Raw genomic sequence first — 22896 nt, 5'->3', positions numbered from 1 at the left:
TCTATCTCAAAAACAGGAAATGGTATTATTCTGAAAGGACTTTGTTCTCCATGAGTCCATGTTTCTTGTGATAACTGTTCAAGAGATTTCAGACGACCTGTTTCATAAATTTTCAAACAATTTTTCCAGGAATTAACCAATCTAAAACTTGTAGAAAATTTTCTTCCTTAATACAAATGTTTCAGAGCTCAGTGGAATACCACACATTCTGTTTTTAATACCTTTTTAATTATATTTGTTTTGGTGGTTTGTTTTGGTCATTTTTATTTTGGAACCAATCTAGTCCTGTGTGTGTGTGTGTTTGTGTGTGTGTGTGTGTGTGTGTGTGTGTGTGTCTTGGTGGTCACCTTTATAATTAAGTGTATTTAAGCCTTAATGTCTTTATATTAACTAAAAAGTATTCCTTTCACCTCCTTTTCTGTTCTCACCTCCCTATTTATTTTTTAATATTATAAACTCAAGTCCCATTTTTGAATATTATCAATTCAAACATATTTTCTATCCTTGCACTCTTATAAAGACTATAACAAGGGGAGTGCCTGCGTGGCTCAGTTGGTTGAGCTTCCAACTCTTGATTTCGGCTCGGGTGGTGATCCCAGGGTGGTGGGATTGAGCCCCTTGTCGGCTCCTCGCTGAGAGCGGAACCTGCTTGGGATCCCCTCTCTCTCCCTCTCTCTCTCTGCCCCTCTCTCCCACTCACGCTCTCTCTCTCTCTCTAAAAGAAGTAGAATGAAAAAAAAAAAAAGATATAGCAAGATAATACCTGAACAGTTTTACTTTCTATTTGCTTTCTGTTGTCTATAAAAAAGCAACATTTGCCTTAAGTAAGTTTATCCCTATATCGTTCTTCATGTTCCCAAAATAATCTTAAAGGCCCTTTTGGTTATTTTAGAAAATTTCCGAAGCCTCAACTTAATCTAGCCTTTGGCTTTCATAAGTATTCTCACAGTTCTGTCCCTATGACTGACACACCTCTTTCTACACTTCCTTTATAAGGTCTACCTTACATGTCTTTTAAATTCTGGGCTCATAGAACTATTTTTGTTTATACAACTCTCTACAGATGCCATTTTCTTTTCTTCCACATTTTGATCATGAAAATTTTCTCTAAACTTTCTACTATCTCATTTTTAAAGTAGTAGATACAAGTCCCACCACATCTGACATTTCCCAACATGGCCATCATTGAATCGAAAATATTATCTCCTTCTTCAAGGTTTATAACCAACCTTTCAGTCATCTCTCCTTATTTGTAATGTAATCCAAAGTAAAAGCTCCATTAGTTTTCTACCTTAAATATAATTATTGCTCATTGCTGATACTTCTTTTTTATTTTATTTTTTCAGAGACAGAGAGAGCACCAGTGGGGGAGAGGGGCAGAGGGAGAGAGAGAGAATCTCAAGTAGGATCCCCACTCACCACGGAGCCCAGTACAGGGCTCAATCCCACATCCCTAGGATCATGACCTTACCCAAAAGCAACAGGCAAATGTTCAACTGACTGAGCCACACAGGTGCCCCTGCAGGTACATCTTTTAAGTGAATGAAGAACTTTACAAATAATTAGATGACTGAAATCCTCTATCACTATTATAACTATTTTCTATACCACTTTTTAATCTTAGTCAGAAATATAGTTTTTACTGACTGTACCCAGTGGGGACAATTTTTATTACCACTACATTCAAAATATCACTTTTCAGGGCATCTGTGTTGGTTAAACATCCGACTTCAGCTCAGGTCATGAACTCACAGTTTGAGAGTCTGAACACTGTGTCGGGCTCTGTGCTGACAGCCTGAAGCCTGCTTCACATTCTGTCTCACTCTCTCTCTGCCCCTCCTCTTCTCGTGTGTGTGTTCTCTCTCTCTCTCTCAAAAATAAACATTTAAAACAAACAAAAAAACCCCAAAATAGTGACTTTTATTTCACCCACCTAAATTTATCCTGTGCTTCAACAAATTTATGGATTTCTGTACATATATGTTGATATGTACATTTAGAACTACATTTAATCTCTCCTCAAGGTGTTTCCTTAGAACAAGTTTATATATGGGGCGCCTGGGTGGCGCAGTCGGTTAAGCGTCCGACTTCAGCCAGGTCACGATCTCGCGGTCCGTGAGTTCGAGCCCCGCGTCGGGCTCTGGGCTGATGGCTCAGAGCCTGGAGCCTGTTTCTGATTCTGTGTCTCCCTCTCTCTCTGCCCCTCCCCCGTTCATGCTCTGTCTCTCTCTGTCCCAAAAAAATAAATAATCGTAAAAAAGAACAAGTTTATATGCTTCTATTTTCACACTCTGATCACCAACAATGAAGAATATGCCTTGAGTTGTATTTATATATAGATATATATATCAAAAATCATACTGTATACCATAAATATACTGTTTTTGCATTTTACTTATTAGTATGTGTCATGACCCTTACTGTTTTTTGTTTGTTTGTTTTTTATTGTTTGTTTGTTTTAAGGAGATAGAAGTTTATTGAATACACCACAAGGGAGCAGTGGGCAGGACAGCAGAGGAGATATCTGCCACACCCTTCCTGTTTTAAACTCCTACTTCCTATTCCCTCTGTGACCCCCTCTTTTTTCCCCAAATTTTAGAGAGAGAGCATGAGTTGGGGAAAGGGGCAAACAGAGAGAGAATCTTAAGCAGGCTACACACTCAGCACAGAGCCTGATGTGGGGCTTGATGCCACGATCCTGGAATCATGACCTGAGCTGAAATCAAGAGTTGGATGATCAACCTACTGAGCCACCCAGGCACTCCTCTCTCTATGTCCTTTCTAATCACTCTTTCCTCCGCCACTATTCATTCTCCCCATGACATAATATCTGAGGTATATAACACCTGAGGTACATCCGGGGCACCTGGGTGGCTCAGTCAGTTAAGCATCCAACTTCGGCGTTAGATCATGATCTCAGTTTGTGAGTTCGAACCCAGCATTAGGCTCTCTGCTGTCAGCACAGAGCCTGCTTCAAAACGACTGTCCCTCCCCCTCCCCTGCTTTCATGCACACATGTACAATCTCTCCCTCTTAAAAATAAATACATATTTTTTAAAAAAATTAAAGGCACCTCTTCCTGCCCAGGGATCCTGTCCCGTGCTTTAATAAAATCACCTTTTTGCACCAAAAAAATAAAACAAAACAAAACACCCTTCTGAAATACATCAAAGTTATCATTTCATTATTTTTTAAATTTTTACAATGTTTTTATTTTGTTTTTGAAATAGAGAGTGAGCGTCTGGGGAGGGGCAGAGAGAGGAGACACAGAATCAGAAGCAGGCTCCAGGCTCTAAGCTGTCAGCACAGAACCTGACACGGGGTTCGAACTCACAGACAGTGAGATCATGACCTGAGCTGAAGTCCGATGCTTAACCAACTGAGCCACCCAGGTGCCACTGAAGGTACCATTTGAAAAATTTAATCAGGTACTATTCTCTGTTCTGCCATTGGTAATATAAAGAATTATTGACCAAATTAACCTTGGTAATCAACCTTTGAGATTTATTCTCACTACCAGCCTGTAATTCAAGTATCTTAAACCAAATTTAGTTCAGGGTTGGTAAAAAAATATAAACAAACAAATAAAACCCCATGTATTCTGCCCCTAGCTGCATGCCCGTAACAATAGCTTTTGTGCAACACCCAAACACAGTTCCTTAATACAGCACTCTAAGCAGGTATTACCAGTTAACTGGTTGGAGTTGACACCAGAGATAAAAAAAATTATATAGATGTCTTTTGTCCATATAATTAAGTTCTACTCTATGATTCCAACTACATACAAACTATCTTTTCTTTTGGAAGCCCTCAACTTTGGGGACACCTGGGTTGATTTTGGCTCAGGTCATGATCTCATGGTCATGAGATTGAGACCCATGTCAGGATCCACACTGAGTATGGAGCCTGCTTGGGATTCTCACTCTCTCCCAATGCTCCTCCCCTGTGTTTGTGCGCACTCTCTCTCTCTCTCTCTCTTAAAAAAAAAAAAAGAAAGAAAGAAAGAAAGAAAGAAAGCCTTCAACTTTGCCTTAATAGTAAATGAAAATTCTACCAAATCCTTCAGTTGGCTATTTAAGATGATACTGCCTAGGTCAGCAGTTCATATTGGTTTTTTTTTTTTTACTCCATTATATCTGAAGAGTTTTACATAATCAGTGATAAAGGTTCACAATTATAAGGATTTTTACAAGAAATCAGAGGGCAATGAGGGATGGAGAAAGAGAATGAAGGTCAGGATTCCCCAAGCCCACCAACCCAACTGTAGAAAAGGAGAACTAAAACAAGTCACTGGTATAGATGCTTTCCAGATTTCTCAGTCTCACTAGTTCTAAAACGAACTACAAGCTGGTAGATTTAATAAGCATTAGAAATGTTTCTCTTCTGCCATGGCTGTACAATCAAAGATAGCACACCTCTTTAGTAACCACGTCAAGTCCACATGCTTATTTTAAAACAAAAGGAGATAAGAACTATTATACTTCAGGAATCAGGAAAATCTCATTTCTATCAACAGTTCAAACTGAATGCTGAATCTCAAAATGAAAATGGGGGCTCATCTTGCAAAGAGACACTCAGAATTAAAACTCTACAAATCCGGGGCGCCTGGGTGGCGCAGTCGGTTGAGCGTCCGACTTCAGCCAGGTCACGATCTTGCGGTCCGTGAGTTCGGGCCCCGCGTCGGGCTCTGGGCTGATGGCTCGGAGCCTGGAGCCTGTTTCCGATTCTGTGTCTACCTCTCTCTCTCTCTGCCCCTCCCCCGTTCATGCTCTGTCTCTCTCTGTCCCCAAAATAAATAAACGTTGAAAAAAAAAATTAAAAAAATAAATAAATAAATAAAACTCTACAAATCCAACTTGTCAATTGGAAGCATTACCTCCACATCTGTTTGCTTTTGTAGTTCTTGTATCATGGTCATCGTCTTATTGACAGTAGCACAAATGCGGTTCTTACTCTCTTTCTGTTCTATACCAATCGGTTTAAAGCGGGCATACAAAGTTTGATATCGAGACTTTATTGCTGACAATTCCTTTAAGAGTGTAACTGGATTTCTCTATATCAGGGAAAAAAATAATATATTAAATTGTGAAAAGGAAAAGTTAAGCTTCTTTTAAGAATTAGAGTATGTACAACACATTCTACCATCCATTTAATTGAACACTGTATTTAATTACACAACTGTGTAATAGAGGATGGGAGGAGAGGAATAAAGAAGCATAAGACCTAAATCCTATTCTCAAGTAATTTAAAGCTTAGGTCCATGTCCATCAACTGATGAATGGATAAAGAAATTGTGGTTTATATACACAATGGAATACTACGTGGCAATGAGAAAAAATGAAATATGGCCTTTTGTAGCAACGTTGATGGAACTGGAGAGTGTGATGCTAAGTGAAATAAGCCATACAGAGAAAGACAGATACCATATGGTTTCACTCTTATGTGGATCCTGAGAAACTTAACAGGAACTCATGGGGGAGGGGAAGAAAAAAAAAAAAAAAAGAGGTTAGAGTGGGAGAGAGCCAAAGCATAAGAGACTGTTAAAAACTGAGAACAAACTGAGGGTTGATGGGGGGTGGGAGGGAGGAGAGGGTGGGTGATGGGTATTGAGGAGGGCACCTTTTGGGATGAGCACTGGGTGTTGTATGGAAACCAATTTGTCAATAAATTTCATATATATAAAAAAATAAAAATAAAAAATAAAATAAAGCTTAGGTCCAGAAATAACCCACAGATGCACACAAAATAGCAATATTAAAGTAAGCAAATAAGGTGACATTAGATAAATAACATTTAATACATAGTTCACCATAATTAATTACATATTATTTTTAAAATACAATTCTAAATACTATTCAGAAGGTGATTAAAGGAACTATTTTGTTCTTAATGAGTAAGAAAATTTAAAACTACATATCATAAAATTCTTAAACATACTGTCATGAGGCTAAAGTATGTATAAGTACCAATTAATTGACTTTCCTATACAAATTCACACCAACTCAAGAGACTATAGGTTACGTTGGTTTTTCAAATTCATTTTAACGTTTATTTATGTTTGACAAACAGAGATAGAGTGCAAGCATGGGAGGCGCAGAGAGAGAGGGAGACACAGAATCCAAAGCAGGCTCCAGGCTCTGAACTGTCAGTGCAGAGCCTGATGCGAGGCTCAAACCCATGAACCAGGAGATCATGACCTGAGCCGAAGATGGACACTTAACCGACTGAACTACCCAGGAGCCCGTTCAAATTCATTTTAAATGTTTCTTTATTTTGAGAGAGAGAGCACATGCGCAACTGAGCTGGGGAGGGGCAAAGAAGGAGGGTGGGTGAGAGAATCCCAAGCAGACCCCATGCCCAGCAAGGAGCCCAACAGGGGGGACTCAATCCCACAACTGTGAGATCATGACCTAAGCCAAAATCAAGAGTGGGTTAATCAAGATGCTTACTTGAATGTGATATCCAGGCGCCCCTCAAATTCATTTCAGAATATAAACAGTATTCCATAAATGCATTTCAAAAGGGTCCTTTCTGACACTTGGTAATTCTTTTCATTCCCTGATGGCTCCTTAGCAAACCCTGCAATACTAACTATTCCAAACTTTCTCCACTCCCTCCAGTTAGCATCTACTCCTTCTTGGCACAAGACCTCACCAACTATTATACGAAGAAAATAGAAAATATCTAGTAGAAACACCAGCTTCCTGCCTTTTCATCTGAAAAGGAAAACATCAATGGGTATTCTCATCCCTACTCAGCCCCTAGCACTACCACTATTATTGTTGTTTCCTCCCCACATCCTCCACAGCCTTAAGTTTCCTATATTTCTATAACCTTTTCAATATCTCCCTTTGTACAGACTTCAACTATACATATAGAACTTCCCTATATTGGGGAGAAATGAACTCCTGGGGGGAAATTAACTCCTTCTCCTGACTCTGTTGTTGCTTTAAAACCAGTTTCATTCTTCTCATTCCATTCCCACCAACTGTCCAGGTCCTATAATAATAACATCCCATAGACGAACATCCTTTGCCAAATTTTTGCAAACAAGCAAAAGATAAGCTTGTCCAATAGCATATAATTTGGATACCCTTTCTCATGTTTTCTTCTTGTTCCTATCTTCTTAAAATGAACTCTTGATTTCTATAAAACTATATATACTATCTTGGTTATCTTCCTACTCTTCAGATATCTCCTTCATGGACTTCATCTCCTGGCTGTGACAGAGACTCAGTTTATGGCCCTCTACTCCTTGTTTCCTTGGAGATTTTTCTCTAAGCTTTTGATGATATTAATAGTAAATAAAGATGATTCTCACAAGAAGGAAAAAGAAGAGAAACTCTAACTTAAAACTGTTAAAATAATCCTTCAGGTAGTGATCAAGACCTATAGAATGAGCAATGGAAGTAGGAAAGGGACAGGGGCGCCTGGCTGGCTCAGTTGGAGGAGCATGCGACTCTTGATCTCAGGGTTGTGAGTTTGAGCCTCATGTACAAATAACTAAAAAAATAAATAAATAAAAACTTAAAAAAAAAAAAAGAAGTAGGAAAGGGACAATAGAGAGATACCATGAAAGCCGTTACGAGGCAGGTGCAGTTGTGCTCTCTGAGTTTCTGTCTCTCTGTCTCGCCGTCCAGATGGCCTCCCAGAACTGCAACCCAGCCACTGCCAGCAAAGGAGCTGAGCCCAGCGGGGATGCCGCCCAGGGCCCCGTGGGCAAGAGGCTATAACAGAAGCTAATGATCCTTATGATGTCTGGTGACAAAGGAATTTCTGCCTTCCCTGAATCAGACAACCTTTTCAAATGGGTGGGACCATCCATGAAGCAGCTGGCATAGTATATGAGGACCTGAGGTATAGGCTCTCCCTGGAGTTGCCCAGGGGCTACCCTTACAATATGCCTACAGTAAAGTTCCTCACGCCCTGCTACCACCCCAACGTGGACACCCAGGGTAACATCTGCCTGGACATCCTGAAAGATAAGTGGTCTGCACTGTATGACGTCAGGACCATCCTACTGTCCATCCAGAGCCTGCTAGAACCTAACATCAATAGCCCTTTGAACACACTTGCTGCTGAGCTCTAGAAAAACCCTATAGCATATAAGAAGTATCTGCAAAAAACCTATTCAAAGCAGGTCTCCAGCCAAGATCCCTGGCTGTCTACCCTCTTTCCTTGTGTTGTCTTTTTATTTTCTCCTTAGATCGTCTGTCCTTTCCTTCATTTCTGCCTAGAACTCTGTACCTTAAACTGTGGTGTTATTTTTGTTTTGTTTCTGTTTTTTAAATTAAGTCTCTGGTTGAGCCCTTGTGATGACTATATTAAGTAAATACATTGGGTTTTTAAAAACAAACAAAAAAAAGGAAACACTTAAGAGAACTTAGTGGTATGTTTGATAGGAGCAAAGAAATAATAGATGACACCAAATGTATAGTCTGGTATATAAAGGAATGTGTATATTATGATGCCTTTCCAGGTGTCTTCTCAGTATATACCCCAATGATATTGAGACCTGTCCTCATTGGCTAGAGATTTACTATACCCGTCCTTAGAAAAACAAAAAACATACAGAGAAACAGCTAGCTAAAAGCCTAAATTCCAATTTTATGGATGTAAAACATCCAAGTTGCTACAAGATTACCATGGTTTGCAGCCATGCTTAGACAGTGGCTCTTTGGGTAGGCTGTTCAACAGTGTTGTGCCACCCAACAGAAGGAAAGGCCAGACTCACAGAAGGGTGTTCATTTAGAAGAAAGCAACACTAATAATCCACACAACGTCTTGAATTTGTGTTATATTGCAGAAAGCCTTATCAATTCAGTAATTCCAGTTAATCTACCAAGATAATGTAATTATGTTTAATTTTGTAAGGTATATAGCAGTGATCTATTTTGGTATCAGTTTTTCAATAAAGTTTTGATTATGGGCAAAAAAAGAAAGAAAGATCTGCAAAGAAAATGCTCAAAAGAAAACAAAATTATCTTTCTGAAACAAATATAGGTGAGGAACATGGTAACAGGATCTTGTAGTTTACTATATCTTGATATTTAAGTGGATTCTATTGAAAAGTGTTGACTTTTATTTATGTACAATTACCGACAGACTCCAAATCACAGTAGACTAGAATAAGGATAATGCAGCTAAACAAAATTATATGTATGTATGTGGATATGAACACACACACACACAATCATAGAGGTTGGTACATAGTAATGTTCAATGAATGTTTATTGCACTATCACCATGTAGAGATATTAGAAGTAAGTCTAACTGGTTACTTTCTTGTTCCTTGATTGATATATATATATATATATATATATATATACACATATATAAAATCATTTGAACTAATGTCAGTGAACTCAACAAACATTAAGATCATGGTTTTCTTCCCAAATATAACACAAATAAAGGGGGAGTTATTAGATAAATATTATGAGTATTTAAAGTTATAGTTGCTCAGGGCACCTAGCTGGCTCAGTTGGTAAAGCATTCGATTTTTGATCTCAGGGTTGTGAGTTTGAGCTCCGCGTTGTGTGTGGAGATTACTTAAAAATAAAATCTTTAAAATAAATAAACAAATGGGGCACCTAGGTGGCTCAGTCGGTTAGGCATCTGACTTCAGCTCATGTCATGATCTTGTGGTTTGTGAGTTCAAGCCCTGCATCAGGCTCTGTGCTGACAGTTCAGAGCCTGGAGCCTGCTTCAGATTCTGTGTCTCCCTCTCTCTCTGCCCCCTCCTGCTCATGTTCTGTCACTCTCTCTCTCAAAAAATAAATAAACATTAAAAAAAATTTTAATGAGGGGCGCCTGGGTGGCGCAGTCGGTTAAGCGTCCGACTTCAGCCAGGTCACGATCTCGCGGTCCGTGAGTTCGAGCCCCGCGTCAGGCTCTGGGCTGATGGCTCAGAGCCTGGAGCCTGTTTCCGATTCTGTGTCTCCCTCTCTCTCTGCCCCTCCCCCGTTCATGCTCTGTCTCTCTCTGTCCTGAAAATAAATAAACGTTGAAAAAAAAAAAATTTAAAAAAAAAAAAAAAAAATTTTAATGAAATAAAATAAGTAAATAAATAAAAAGTTATAGGACCTCAAAACATGACAGAGAATTACCATATGATCCAGCAATTCTACCTCTAGGTATATATAGAAAAGAAGTGAAAACAAGGACCCAGGGGCACCTGGGTGGTTCAGTCAGGTAAGCATCCAACTGTTGATTTCACTCAGGTCATGATCTCATGGTCGGGAGATGAAGCCCCATGTTGGGCTCCATGCCGGATGTGGAGTCTGCTAAAAAGTCTCTCTCTCCCTCTCCCTGCCCCTCTCCCTGTCCCTCCCTTGCTTGCACCTGTGCGTATGCTCTCTCTCTCAAAAACAAAAAAAGAAAACAAAGACCCAGAAAGATAAATAAATGTACATATGAGTATTATTCACAATACCCAAAAGATGGAAGCAACCTAAGTGTCCACTGACAGATAAATGGATTTTTTAAACATGGTATATACATACAATGGAATATTATTCAGCCTTAAAAAGGAGGGAAATCATGATATATGCTATACCGTGGATGAACATCAAAGACATTACACTAAGTGAAATGACCCAGCTACAAATGGACAAAGTCAAGTTCATAAAGACAAAGAGTAGAATGGTGGTTGCCAGGGACTGAAAGGAGGGGGGTATGGAAGGTTATTGTTTAATGGGTGCAGAGTTTCAGTTTAAAAAGATGAAAAAGTTCTGGAGATGGGTAGTGATGATGGTTGCACAAAAATGTGAATATAATTAATACAATTGAAACTTGCACTCAAAAATGGTTAAAATGATAGATTTTAAGCTATACATATTTTACCACAATGGAGAAAAAAGAATGTAAAATGGTACAACGGCTTTGGAAAACAATTTGGCGGTTCCTGAAAATATTAAACGTAGAGTTACTATACGGCCATCAATTCCACTCTTAGGTATAAACCAAAGAGAAATAAAAGGAAATACCCACACAAAAACTTCTTGGGTTTTTTTTTTTTTTTTTTAAGATTTTTTTTTGTTTTACATTTATTTATTTTTGAGAGACAGAGAGAGACAGAACGTGAATGGGGGAAGGGCAGAGAGAGGAGACACAGAATCTGAAGCAGGCTCCAGACTCTGAGCAAGCTGTCAGCACAGAACCCGACATGGGGCCCAAACCCATGTACCATGAGGTCATGACCTGAGCTGAAGTCAGACGGTCAACCGACTGAGCCATCCAGGCACCCCTTAAGATTTTATTTTTACTGGGTGCCTGGATGGCTCAGTCAGTTAAGCCTCCAACTCTTGATCTCAGCTCAGGGCTTAATCTCAGGGTAATGAGTTCAAACCTCATGTTGGGCTCCATGTTAGGCATGAAGCCTACTTAAAAAAATGTAATTCAAAATAAAGAAGTAATAAATGAATACAATAAAGTTGAAGGACCCAAAATTAATACAGAGAAATTGGCTGCATTTCTATACACTAATAATTAAGTAGCAGAAAGAGAAATTAAGAAAACAATTCCATTTTTATTTGCACCAAAAAGAGTAAAATACCTGGGAATAAACTTGACCAAAGAGGTGAAAGACTTATACTCTGAAAACTAAAAAACACTAATGAAAGAAATTGAAGACAACACGAAGAAATGTTGATGGTCCATGCTTATGAATTGGAAGAATGAATATTGTTAAAATGTCCATACTACCCAAAGCAATCTATAGATTCAATGCAATCCCTATCAAAATACCAATAGCGTTTTCACTGAACTAAAACAAATAATCCTAAAATTTTTACGGAACCACAAAGATCCCAAATAGCCAAAGCAATCTTGAGAAAGAAAAAAGCTAAAGGTATCACAACCCCAGATCTCAAGATATACTACAAAGCTGTAGTAAAACAGTACAGTACTGGCACAAAAATAGATACATAGATAAAAGGAATAAAACAGCCCAGAAATAAATCCACACTTATATGCTCAATTAATCTATAATAAATAAAGGAGGCAAGAATACACAATGGGGAAAAAACAGTCTCTTCAATAAATGATGCTGGGGAAACTGGACAGCTACATGCAAAAGAATGAAACTGGACTACTTTTCTTACACCACAGACAAAAATAAACTCAAAATGGATTTGGGACCTAAATGTGAGCCCTGACACCATAAAACACCTATAAAAAAACCTAGGCAGTAATTTCTTTGACATTGGCTATAGAAATATTTTTCTAGATATGTTTCCTAAGACAAGAGAAATAAAAGCAAAAATAAAATATTAAGACTACATTATGGGGTGCCTGGGTGGCTCAATCAGTTAAGCATCTGACATCAGCTCAGGTCATGGTCTCACAGTTTGTGGGATCAACCCCTGCATCAGTTGCTGCACTGACAACTCAGGGCCTGGAGCCTGCTTCAGATTCTATGTCTCCCTCTCTCTCTGCTGCTCCCCCACTCATGTTCTGGCTCTGTCTCTCAAAAGTAATAAAACATTTTTAAAAATTAAAAACAAAAAAACTATACCAAATTGCACAGCAAAGGAAACTGCCAACAAAACAAAAAAGCAACCTACTCAATGGGAGAAGATATTTGCAAATCATATATCAAATAATGGATTAATATCCAAAATATTAAAAGAACTCCCACAACTCAATACCAAAAAACCCCACAGAAAATCAGATTAAAAAATGGGCAAAGAAGACTAGGGATAAAGATGGCGGCACAGGAGGGTGCTGGGCTCACCTCATCCTGCTGATCACTTAGATCCACCCACACCTGCCTAAATAATCCAGAAAACCTCCAAAAGACTAGCAGAACGGACTCTCCAAAGCCAAGCACAGACAAAAGGCCCACACAAGAGGGTAGGAAGGGAGGAGAGATGGTGCATGCTACACGGACTGGCGGGAGGGAGCCAGGGCAGCAGAAGGGCAGCCCACCCGGCAAGGCAGAGCCCGTGAAGTCTGGCTTGCAAAAGCAGAGCGGCCGGATACCGTGAGTTCTGACAGCCAGCGGAACTTAACATCTGGAATGTTAAAAGTCAACAGCTCTGCTCGGAGAGCGGGAAGGCGAGGACACCAGGAGGGAGAATTGTTGAACCCCGGAAGACAGAGCTCAGCTCAGCGGGGAACAAAGGCACTGGCCAGCACCATCTCCCTCTCCCATCCCTCAGTCGTAATCCCAAAGGGAACCAGTTCCCATCACCGATCTTGCTTGCACTGCGCAAGCACCCAATGCTGTGCTTTTGTGGATACATCCCTCTGATGGGTTTTCCTCCCTCCCGGAGCTGCAGGGCCCCTCCTGCAGGGACCACTGACAGCAAAGCTAGCTAAGCCTGCCCCTCCCGCCCCTGTGCACCTTGTGGATCCACCCCAGCTAATATGCCAGATCCCATTAAAGCAGCACCACAAGCCTGGCAGTGTGCAAGTAGCCTGGATGGGGGCCACACCACTCCATAGTGAGTCCTGCCCCTGGGAGAGGGGAATATAAGGTACACACCAGTCTGACTGTGGCCCCAGCGGTGGGCTGGGGACAGACATCAGGTCTGACTGCAGCCCCGCCCACCAACACAAGTTACTCCAAACAGCACAAGGGAAGTGCCCTGCAGATCTGCGCCACCCCAAGGAATACCCAAAATGATGAAATGGAAGAACTCTCCTCAAAAGAAACTCCAGGAAGTAGCGACAGCTAATGAATTGATCAAAAACGATTTAAGCAATACAACAGAACAAGAATTTAGAATAATAGTCATAAAATTAATCGCTGGGCTTGAAAAAAGCATAGAGGACAGCAGAGAATCTATTGCTACATAGATCAAGACCTAATTAATAGTCATGAGGAGCTAAAAAATGGTATAAATGAGATGCAAAATAAAATGGAGGCGACCACAGCTCGGATTGAAGAGGCAGAGGAGAGAATAGGTGAATTAGAAGATAAAATTATGGAAAAAGAGGAAGCTGAGAAAAAGAGAGATAAAAAATCCAGGAGTATGAGGGGAGAATTAGAGAACTAAGTGATGCAATCAAACAGAATAATATCCATATAATAGGAATTCCAGAAGAGGAAGAGAGACAGAAAGGGGCTGAAGGTGTACTTGAACAAATCAGTTGAGAACTTCCCTGATCTGGGGAAGGAAAAAGGCATTGAAATCCAAGAGGCACACAGAACTCCCTTCAGACGTCAACTTGAATCGATCTTCTGCATGACATATCATAGTGAAACTGGCAAAATACAAGGATAAAGAGAAAATTCTGAAAGCAGCGAGGGATAAACACACTCTAAAATATAAAGGGAGACCCATAAGACTAGTGGCAGACCTATCTACTGAAACTTGGCAGGCCAGAAACAACTGGCAGGAAATCTTCAACGTGATGAACAGAAAAAATACGCAGCCGAGAATCCTTTATCCAGCAAGTCTGTCATTCAGAATAGAAGAGATAAAGGTCTTCCCAAACAAACAAAAACTGAAGGAATTCATCACCACTAAATCAGCCCTACAAGAGATCCTAAGGGGGATTCTGTGAGTGAAATGTTGCAAGGACCACAAAGTACCAGAGACATCACTACAAGCATGAAACCTACAGACATCACAATGACTCTAAACCGACATCTTTCTATAATAACACTGAACGTAAATGGACCAAATGCACCAACCAAAAGACATAGGGTATCAGAATGGATGAAAAACCAAGACCCATCTATTTGCTGTCTACAAGAGACTCATTTTAGACCTCAGGACACCTTCAGATTGAAAGTGAGGGGATGGAGAACTATCTATCATGCTACTGGAAGTCAAAAGAAAGCTGGAGTAGCCATACTTATATCACACAAACTAGACTTTAAATTAAAGGCTGTAACAAGAGATGAAGAAGGGCATTAAATAATAATTACAGGGTCTATCCATCACGAAGAGCTAACAATTATAAATGTCTATGCGCCAAATACCGGAGCCCCCAAATATATAAAACAATCACAAACATAAGCAACTTTATTGAAAAGAATGTGATAATTGCAGGGGACTTTAATACTCCACTTACAACAATAGACAGATCATCTAGACACAGGATCAATAAAGAAGCAAGGGCCCTGAATGATACATTGAATCAGATGGACTTGACAGATATTTAGAACTCTGAATCCCAAAGCAACAGAATATACTTTCTTCTCAAGTGCACATGGAACATTCTCCAAGATAGATCACATACTGTGCCACAAAACAGCCCTTCATAAGTATAAAAGAATTGAGATCATACCATGCACACTTTCAGACCACAATGCTATGAAACTTGAAATCAACCACAGGAAAAAGTCTGGAAAACCTCCAAAAGCATGGAGGTTAAAGAACACCCTACTAAAGAATGAATGGGTCAACCAGGCAATTAGAGAAGAAATTTAAAAATATACGGAAACAAACGAAGATGAAAATACAACAATCCAAACGCTTTGGGATGCAGCGAAGGCAGTCCTGAGAGGAAAATACATTGCAATCCAGGCCTATCTCAAGAAACAAGAAAAATACCAAATACAAAATCTAACAGCACACCTAAAGGAAATAGAAGCAGAACAGTAAAGACACCCCAAACCCAGCAGAAGAAGAGAAATAATAAAGATCAGAGCAGAAATAAACAATACAGAATCAAAAAAACTGTAGAGCAGATCAATGAAACCAAGAGTTGGTTTTCTGAAAAAATAAACAAAATTGATAAACCTCTAGCCAGGCTTCTCAAAAAGAAAAGGGAGATGACCCAAATAGATAAAATCATGAATGAAAATGGAATTATTACAACCAATCCCTCAGAAATACAAGCAATTATCAGGGAATACTATAAAAAATTATATGCCAACAAACTGGACAACCTGGAAGAAATGGACAAATTCCTAAGCACCCACACACTTCTAAAACTCAAACAGGAAGAAATAGAAAACTTGAACAGACCCATAACCAGCAAAGAAATTGAATCAGTTAACAAAAATCTCCCAACAAATAAGAGTCCAGGACCAGATGCCTTCCCTGGGGAATTCTACCAGACATTTAAAGCAGAGATAATACCTATCCTTCTCAAGCTGTTCCAAAAAATAGAAAGGGAAGGAAAACTTCCACTCATTCTATGAAGCTAGCATTGCTTTGACTCCCAAACCAGACAGAGACCCAGCAAAAAAAGAGAACTACAGGCCAACATCCCTGATGAATATGGATGCAAAAATTCTCAACAAGATACCAGCAAATCGAATTCAACACCATGTAAAAAGAATTATTGACCGATCAAGTGGGATTCATTCCTGGAATGCAGGGCTGGTTCAACATGTGCAAATCAATCAATGTGATACATCACATTAATAAAAGAAAAGATAAGAAACATATGATCCTGTCAATCGATGCAGAAAAAGCATTTGACAAAATTCAGCATCCTTTCTTAATAAAAACCCTCGAGAAAGTCGGGATAGAAGGAACATACTTAAACGTCATAAAAGCCATTTATGAAAAGCCCACAGCTAATATCATCCTCAATGGGGAAAAACTGAGAGCTTTCCCCCTGAGATCAGGAGCAAGACAGGGATGTCCACTCTCACTGCTGTTGTTTCACATAGTGTTGGAAGTGCTAGCATCAGCAAGCAGACAACAAAAGGAAATCAAAGGCATCAAAATTGGCAAAGATGAAGTCAAGCTTTCACTGTTTTGCAGATGACATGGTATTATACATGGAAAACCCTATAGACTCCACCAAAAGTCTGCTAGAACTGATACAAGAATTCAGCAAAGTCACAGGATACAAAATCAATGTACAGAAATCAGTTACATTCTTATACAATAATAATGAAGCAACAGAAAGACAAATAAAGAAACTGATCCCATTCACAATTGCACCAAGAATCATAAAATACCTAGGAATAAACCTAACCAAAGATGTAAAAGAACTGTATGCTGAAAACTATAGAAAGCTTATGAAGGAAAGATATAAAGAAATGGAAAAACATTCCATGCTTGTGAATTGGAAGGACAAATATTGTTAAAATGTTAATACTACCTAAAGCTATTTACACATTCAATGTAGTCCCAATCAAAATTGCACCAGCATTCTTCTCAAAGCTAGAACAAGCAATTCTAAAATTTGTATGGAACCACAAAAGACCCCAAATAGCCAAAGTAATTTTGAAGAAGAAGACCAAAGCGGAGGCATCACAATCCCAGACTTTAGCCTCTGCTACAAAGCTGTAATCATCAAGACAGCATGGTATTGGCACAAAAACAGACACATAGACCAATGGAATTGAATAGAAACCCCAGAATTAGACCCACAAAAGTATGGCCAACTAATCTTTGACAAAGCAGGAAAGAATATCTAATGGAAAAAAGACAGTCTCTAACAAATGGTGCTGGGAGAGCTGGACAACACTCAAAATGGATAAAGGACCTGAATGTGAGACAGGAAACCATCAAAACCCTAGAGGAGAAAGCAGAAAAAAAACCTCTCTGACCTCAGCCGCAGCAATTTCTTACTTGACACATCCCCAAAGGCAAGAGAATTGAAAGAAAAATGAACTATTAGGACCTCATGAAGATAAAAAGCTCCTGCAATGCAAAGGAAACAATCAACAAATCTAAAAGGCAACCAACGGAATGGGAAAAGATATTTGCAAATGACATATCGGACAAAGGGCTAGTATCCAAAATCAAAAAGAACTCACCAAACTCCACACCTGAAAAACAAATAATCCAGTGAAGAAATAGGCAGAAAACATGAATAGACACTTCTCTCAAGAAGATATCCAGATGGACAACAGGCACATGAAGAGATGCTCAACATCGCTCCTCATCAGGGAAATACAAATCAATACCACACTCAGATACCACTCCATGCCAGTCAGAGTGGCTAAAATGAACAAATCAGGAGACTATAGATGCTGGCGAGGATGTGGAGAAACGGGAACCCTCTTGCACTGTTGGTGGGAATGCAAACTGGTACAGCCGCTCTGGAAAACAGTGTGGAGGTTCCTCAAAAAATTAAAAATAGATCTACCCTATGACCCAGCAATAGCACTGCTAGGAATTTACCCAAGGGATACAGGAGTGCTGATGCATAGGGGCACTTGTACCCCAATGTTTATAGCAGCACTTTCAACAATAGCCAAATTATGGAAAGAGCCTAAATGTCCATCAATTCATGAATGGATAAAGAAATTGTGGTTTATATACACAATGGAATACTAGTTGGCAATGAGAAAGAATGAAATATGGCCTTTTGTAGCAACGTGGACGGAACTGGAGAGTGTTATGCTAAGTGAAATAAGCCATACAGAGAAAGACAGATACCATATGTTTTCACTCTTATGTGGATCCTGAGAAACTTAACTGAACACTATGGTGGAGGGGAAGGAAAAAAAAAAAAAGGTTAGAGAGGGAGGGAGCCAAAACATAAGAGACTCTTAAAAACTGTGAACAAACCGAAGGTTGATGGGGGATGGGAGGGTGGGGAGGGTGGGTGAGGGGTACTGAGGAGGGCACCTTGTTGGGATGAGCACTGGGTGTTGTATGGAAACCAATTTGACAATAAATTTCATATTAAAAAATAATAATAATAATAACAATAATAATAATAATAAAAAGAAAGACTGAGAAATGGAGTGAGGGTAGCCACAGGGAAAGCTGGTAATGCCTATGTTGGGGCCTCTTCTTTGCTACAGAAGAGCAAGGAAAAGTTAGAGGTGTCATCTTTATTTTGTCTGATATAGACTCTTAATCCAGACAAACAGGCTGCTAAACAAAGTTGGAAGAACAGAGATCAATAAATAGATGAAGACTTATTAGCTACATGCTTTCTCTTTGAGCCATGTCCATCTGTTGCCTGAAGCATCTTCTTCCTCTGGGGCGCCTGGGTGGCACAGTCGGTTAAGCGTCCGACTTCAGCCAGGTCACGATCTCGCGGTCCGTGAGTTCGAGCCCCGCGTCAGGCTCTGGGCTGATGGCTCAGAGCCTGGAGCCTGTTTCCGGTTCTGTGTCTCCCTCTCTCTCTGCCCCTCCCCCGTTCATGCTCTGTCTCTCTCTGTCCCAAAAATAAATAAACGTTGAAAAAAAAAAATTAAAAAAAAAAAAAAAAGAAGATAACCCACTGGCACAGGAACACAGCAGGCTTCAAAAATTCTCAAAGTGATTGCTGGAATTAAAGCTATAATTACTAGCACCAGTGCCTCCTGCACAATATTCTTGAGCAAATTGCATAACCAAATATAACAGCCTCATTAAAAAACATGATATTCAAAAAAGCCTAACACATGACCTTTCTTTAGATACTACAAAACAGCAGAAAAGAAGTGTGGGAAGTAAATGACAAATGAAAAATTCACATAAGTAAAATGATTTTTCCAATATGCAAGAGAATTGGACAATTCTTGCTTTCTAAACATCATTTCCCTGTAAAAGGAACTAATTTCTTTGAAGGAAGTATTGGTAATGGTTTGGATAGAAGGTACAATGTGACTTAATGCACCAGAAAGCCAAAAAGTGCACAAAGACTGATTGAGGAGGCACTGAGGGGTCCTCCCCACTGGACAACTTTGAGGAGATGAAGTATTAAAAGCAATGGTGTTTACAATAGTTATTGATATATTGAACAAAAACAAGTTTCCAAGTCCATAGGAAAGGAAAGAAAGGAGGGGACAGTGAAAATTTATTTTCACAGAAGAATACTGGGTAAAAAATACACAATTAGTGAGAGAATTACAAAATCACTTTTTTGCAATCACTGATATAATTTATTCAGGCAGATATCATCACTGGGTTCTATAGCCAATGGATGAACAGGATATCAACAAACTCTTAAAGTATTTTTAATAATGTATGAATATGACAGGAAACATCTTAATCAAATTATCAAACTTAACATCTCTCTGGATATGATACAATGTGATGTTAACAACATTACCTATTGTATTCTGATGAAAATATCCAAACGGAAGCTATTCACAAATAAATAATCAGAAAAATCAAAATTACAGACTAATTTATAAGACAACAGGCCTAGATTCTTTAATTAAAAAGTCAATGTCATTAATGATAAAAACAGGTAAAACAGGGGACAGGTATAAATAAAAAGGCAATAAAGAAACTTGATAACAAAAACAAAAACAAAAACAAAAAAATGGGCAGAGGACCTAAATAGATAGTTTTCCAAAGAAGACATACAGATGGCCAACAGATACATGAAAAGATGCTCTATATCACTAATTATCAGAGAAATGCAAATCAAAACTGCAACAAAATAACACCTTATACCTATCAAATGGCTAGTACCAAAAAAGACAATAATAAGTGTTGATGAGAATGTAGAGAAAACGGAACTTTTATGCACTGTCAGTGGGAATGCAAATTGGTGCAGCCACTGTGGAAAATAGTATGGAGGTTCCTCAGAAAATTGAAAATGAAAATACCATATGATCCAGTTAATTCCACTAGTATTTAGTATTTACCCAAAGAGAATACACACACAGACACAGACACACACACACTAAAGAAAACAAAAAGGCTAATTGGAAAAGATACATGCACACCTATGTTTATCACAGCATTACTTTACAATAGCAAAAAAATAGAAGCAACCTATGTGTTAGATGAATATAAAGAAAATGTAGTATCTATGTATGATGGAATATTACCCAATCATAAAAACGAATGAGAGCTTGTCATTTGGAACAACATGTTGGGACAAAAAGGTATTATGCTAAGTGAAAATAAGTCAGACAGAGAAAGGCAAATACCATATGATTTTGCTTATATGTAGAAACCATAAAACAAAACAAATGAACAAACAAACAAAGCAGAAACCATAATAAATACAGAGAACAAACTGGCAGTTGCCAGAGGGGAGAAGGATGATGGGATGGACAAAACGGATGAAGGGAGTGGGTGGTAGAAGCTTCTAGTTATGGAATGAATAAGTCACAGGATGAAATGTACAGCATAGGGAATATAAATCAATGATACTGTTATAGTGTTGTATGCTAAGAGATGGTGGTAACTACAGTTGTGTTGAGCATAGATAGCATAATGTATAGAGTTGTCCACTCACTATGTTGTACACCTGAAACTAATGTTAACATTCTGTGTCAACTAACTTCAATAAAACAATGGGGTTTTTTTTTGGGGGGGGGGGGGGGAAGGGTAATAAAAAGAAGTGTTATTTTAATTTGCACTTCCACCTAATTCAAAATAATTCCTAATTGTATAAAAATTTTTTTCAAAATTATATGATATTTCTTGTCTGTTGGCAAGTGGTGTCAGAGAGAAACATTATAAGTGGTCAATTAATGTTAACAGACAATGCTTAAAAACTATCTCCATAGGGTGCCTGGGTGGCTCAGTGGGTTAAGCGTCCAACTTCAGCTCAGGTCATGATCTCGGGGTTCATGGGTTCCAGCCCTGCATGGGGCTCTGACTGGTAGTACGAAGCCTGGTTGGGATTCTCTCTCTCTCCCTCTCTGCCCATTCCCCACTTGTGCTCTCTCTCTCTCACTCTCTCTCTCTCAAATATAAACTTAAAAAAAAAAAAAAAACTACTTTAAAATAATTGTTTATATCTCCATGGGCATGTGGACACATAGTTATAATTTTATGGTATATAAACAGAGTTAATATTTCTAATCAATATAAACTTAGAATAACTAAGTACATAATTTTATGCAAAAATCACAGTTCATATAACAAATTTATAGTACATCATCATCTTTCTCAGAGAGTATCGTGACTGCCATGGTTTCTCCTTTCTTATTTAACCACTACTCTAGAGATAACTATACTCTCAGAATTTCAGAGGCTTCCACAGTAGTTGGTACCTTTGGATTCAATAATTCTTGGTTAAGGGTTAAAAAAAAGTAGCCAGGGCACCTGCGTGGCTCAGTCAGTTAAGCATCCAACTTTGGCTCAGGTCATGGTCTCACAGTTCTTGAGTTTGAGCCCCATATCAGGTGAGCTCGAGTCCTGCACCAGGTAAGCTTGAGCCCCGCTTCGGGTTTCTCTCTCTCCCTCTCTCTCTCTCTCTTTCACTCTCTCTGCCCTCGTGGGATTCTCTCTCTTTCTCTAAATAAATAAATAAATAAATAAATAAATAAATAAATAAGAGCCACAAATTTCCTTGACTATGGGTATAATCTCTCTGGTATGCTGTGATCAAGTTTCCAACACAAAAATATTTTAAGGTTCTATAAACTTATTACTTAATAATTTAAATTATACTGCTATTAGAAATATTATCAGAAAATCTTTTAATAAAATAATCTGTTAAAAATATATTTCTTTTGCAGATTACCTTGCCTGCTGTATCAGGATGATTAGTCTTGATTTCATATTCCAGCCTGTATTGAATGTAATCCAGATCAGAGTCAGCTTTCTGGAACTAGAGATCAGCATAAATCATTTTTTGTGAACCAAAAGACATACTAATAAACATGATAACTGTTAACTATTCTTTTATATTTACATTTTTTTAGCATTTCAATATGAAATATACTAATTTTAGAAATATGGAAATAAGTATATAAAACCTCCATCATTTATAATACCCATGCTTCTATTAAAAATTTAAAAACTAGTTAACATTTTGAAAGTTGTTTCTCTATGCATCTCTCTTAGATTTAGAGCTAAAATTAAGACACTAAGTAACCACTGTCACATATTAACACAAGAACTAACAACAGTTTCCAAAATTCCCAAGATCAGTGACACTCTCATCAGTTAGGTACTGTTTTTCTAACTCTGGTAGGAAATGTTCAAGTTAAAACACACAACAAATTTATTTTCAGGGATACCTGCAATGTTACCATCATCTGCAACCCCACTAAACAATGAACTACGAGTGTTTGCCACACAGATCAAAATTAGATACCTTAAAGAGACATAAATTATACAAGAAAAG

General features: G+C 38.7%; 2 protein-coding genes and 1 pseudogene across 4 annotated transcripts in view; 2 read left to right on the top strand and 1 right to left on the bottom strand.

Moving 5' to 3' along the window:
- Nucleotides 1-22896, bottom strand: part of SKA2 (spindle and kinetochore associated complex subunit 2) — a 48127-nt gene that overhangs the window by 2270 nt on the left and 22961 nt on the right. The window contains exons 2-3 of one of the 3 annotated variants that reach the window (XM_040496979.1): nt 22291-22377; nt 4877-5053 (exon numbers count right to left, since the gene is read on the bottom strand). In XM_040496979.1, the coding sequence (XP_040352913.1) occupies nt 4877-5053; nt 22291-22377 (264 nt within the window). The remainder of the gene's footprint in view (nt 1-4876; nt 5054-22290; nt 22378-22896) is intronic. The other 2 variants (XM_040496981.1, XM_040496978.1) reach the window with 2 other exon arrangements.
- Nucleotides 7661-8089, top strand: LOC121044707 (ubiquitin-conjugating enzyme E2 C-like). Its single transcript, XM_040496982.1, has one exon. The coding sequence runs from the start codon at nt 7808-7810 to the stop codon at nt 8087-8089; it is 282 nt and encodes a 93-aa protein (XP_040352916.1). The 5' UTR covers nt 7661-7807.
- Nucleotides 8392-8768, top strand: LOC121045161 (40S ribosomal protein S27-like; annotated as a pseudogene).

Source organism: Herpailurus yagouaroundi, unplaced genomic scaffold (genome assembly GCF_014898765.1).
Source record: "Herpailurus yagouaroundi ecotype Mexico unplaced genomic scaffold, PumYag 189, whole genome shotgun sequence".
NCBI classification, from domain to species: domain Eukaryota; kingdom Metazoa; phylum Chordata; class Mammalia; order Carnivora; family Felidae; genus Herpailurus; species Herpailurus yagouaroundi.
The sequence above is the reverse complement of the archived record's forward strand: the minus strand, read 5'-3'. Positions and strand labels throughout refer to the sequence as shown.

Bases quoted from the DNA above. Each gene is read 5' to 3' on its own strand.
- LOC121044707 (XM_040496982.1), top strand. From the start codon at position 7,808: ATGGGTGGGACCATCCATGAAGCAGCTGGCATAGTATATGAGGACCTG.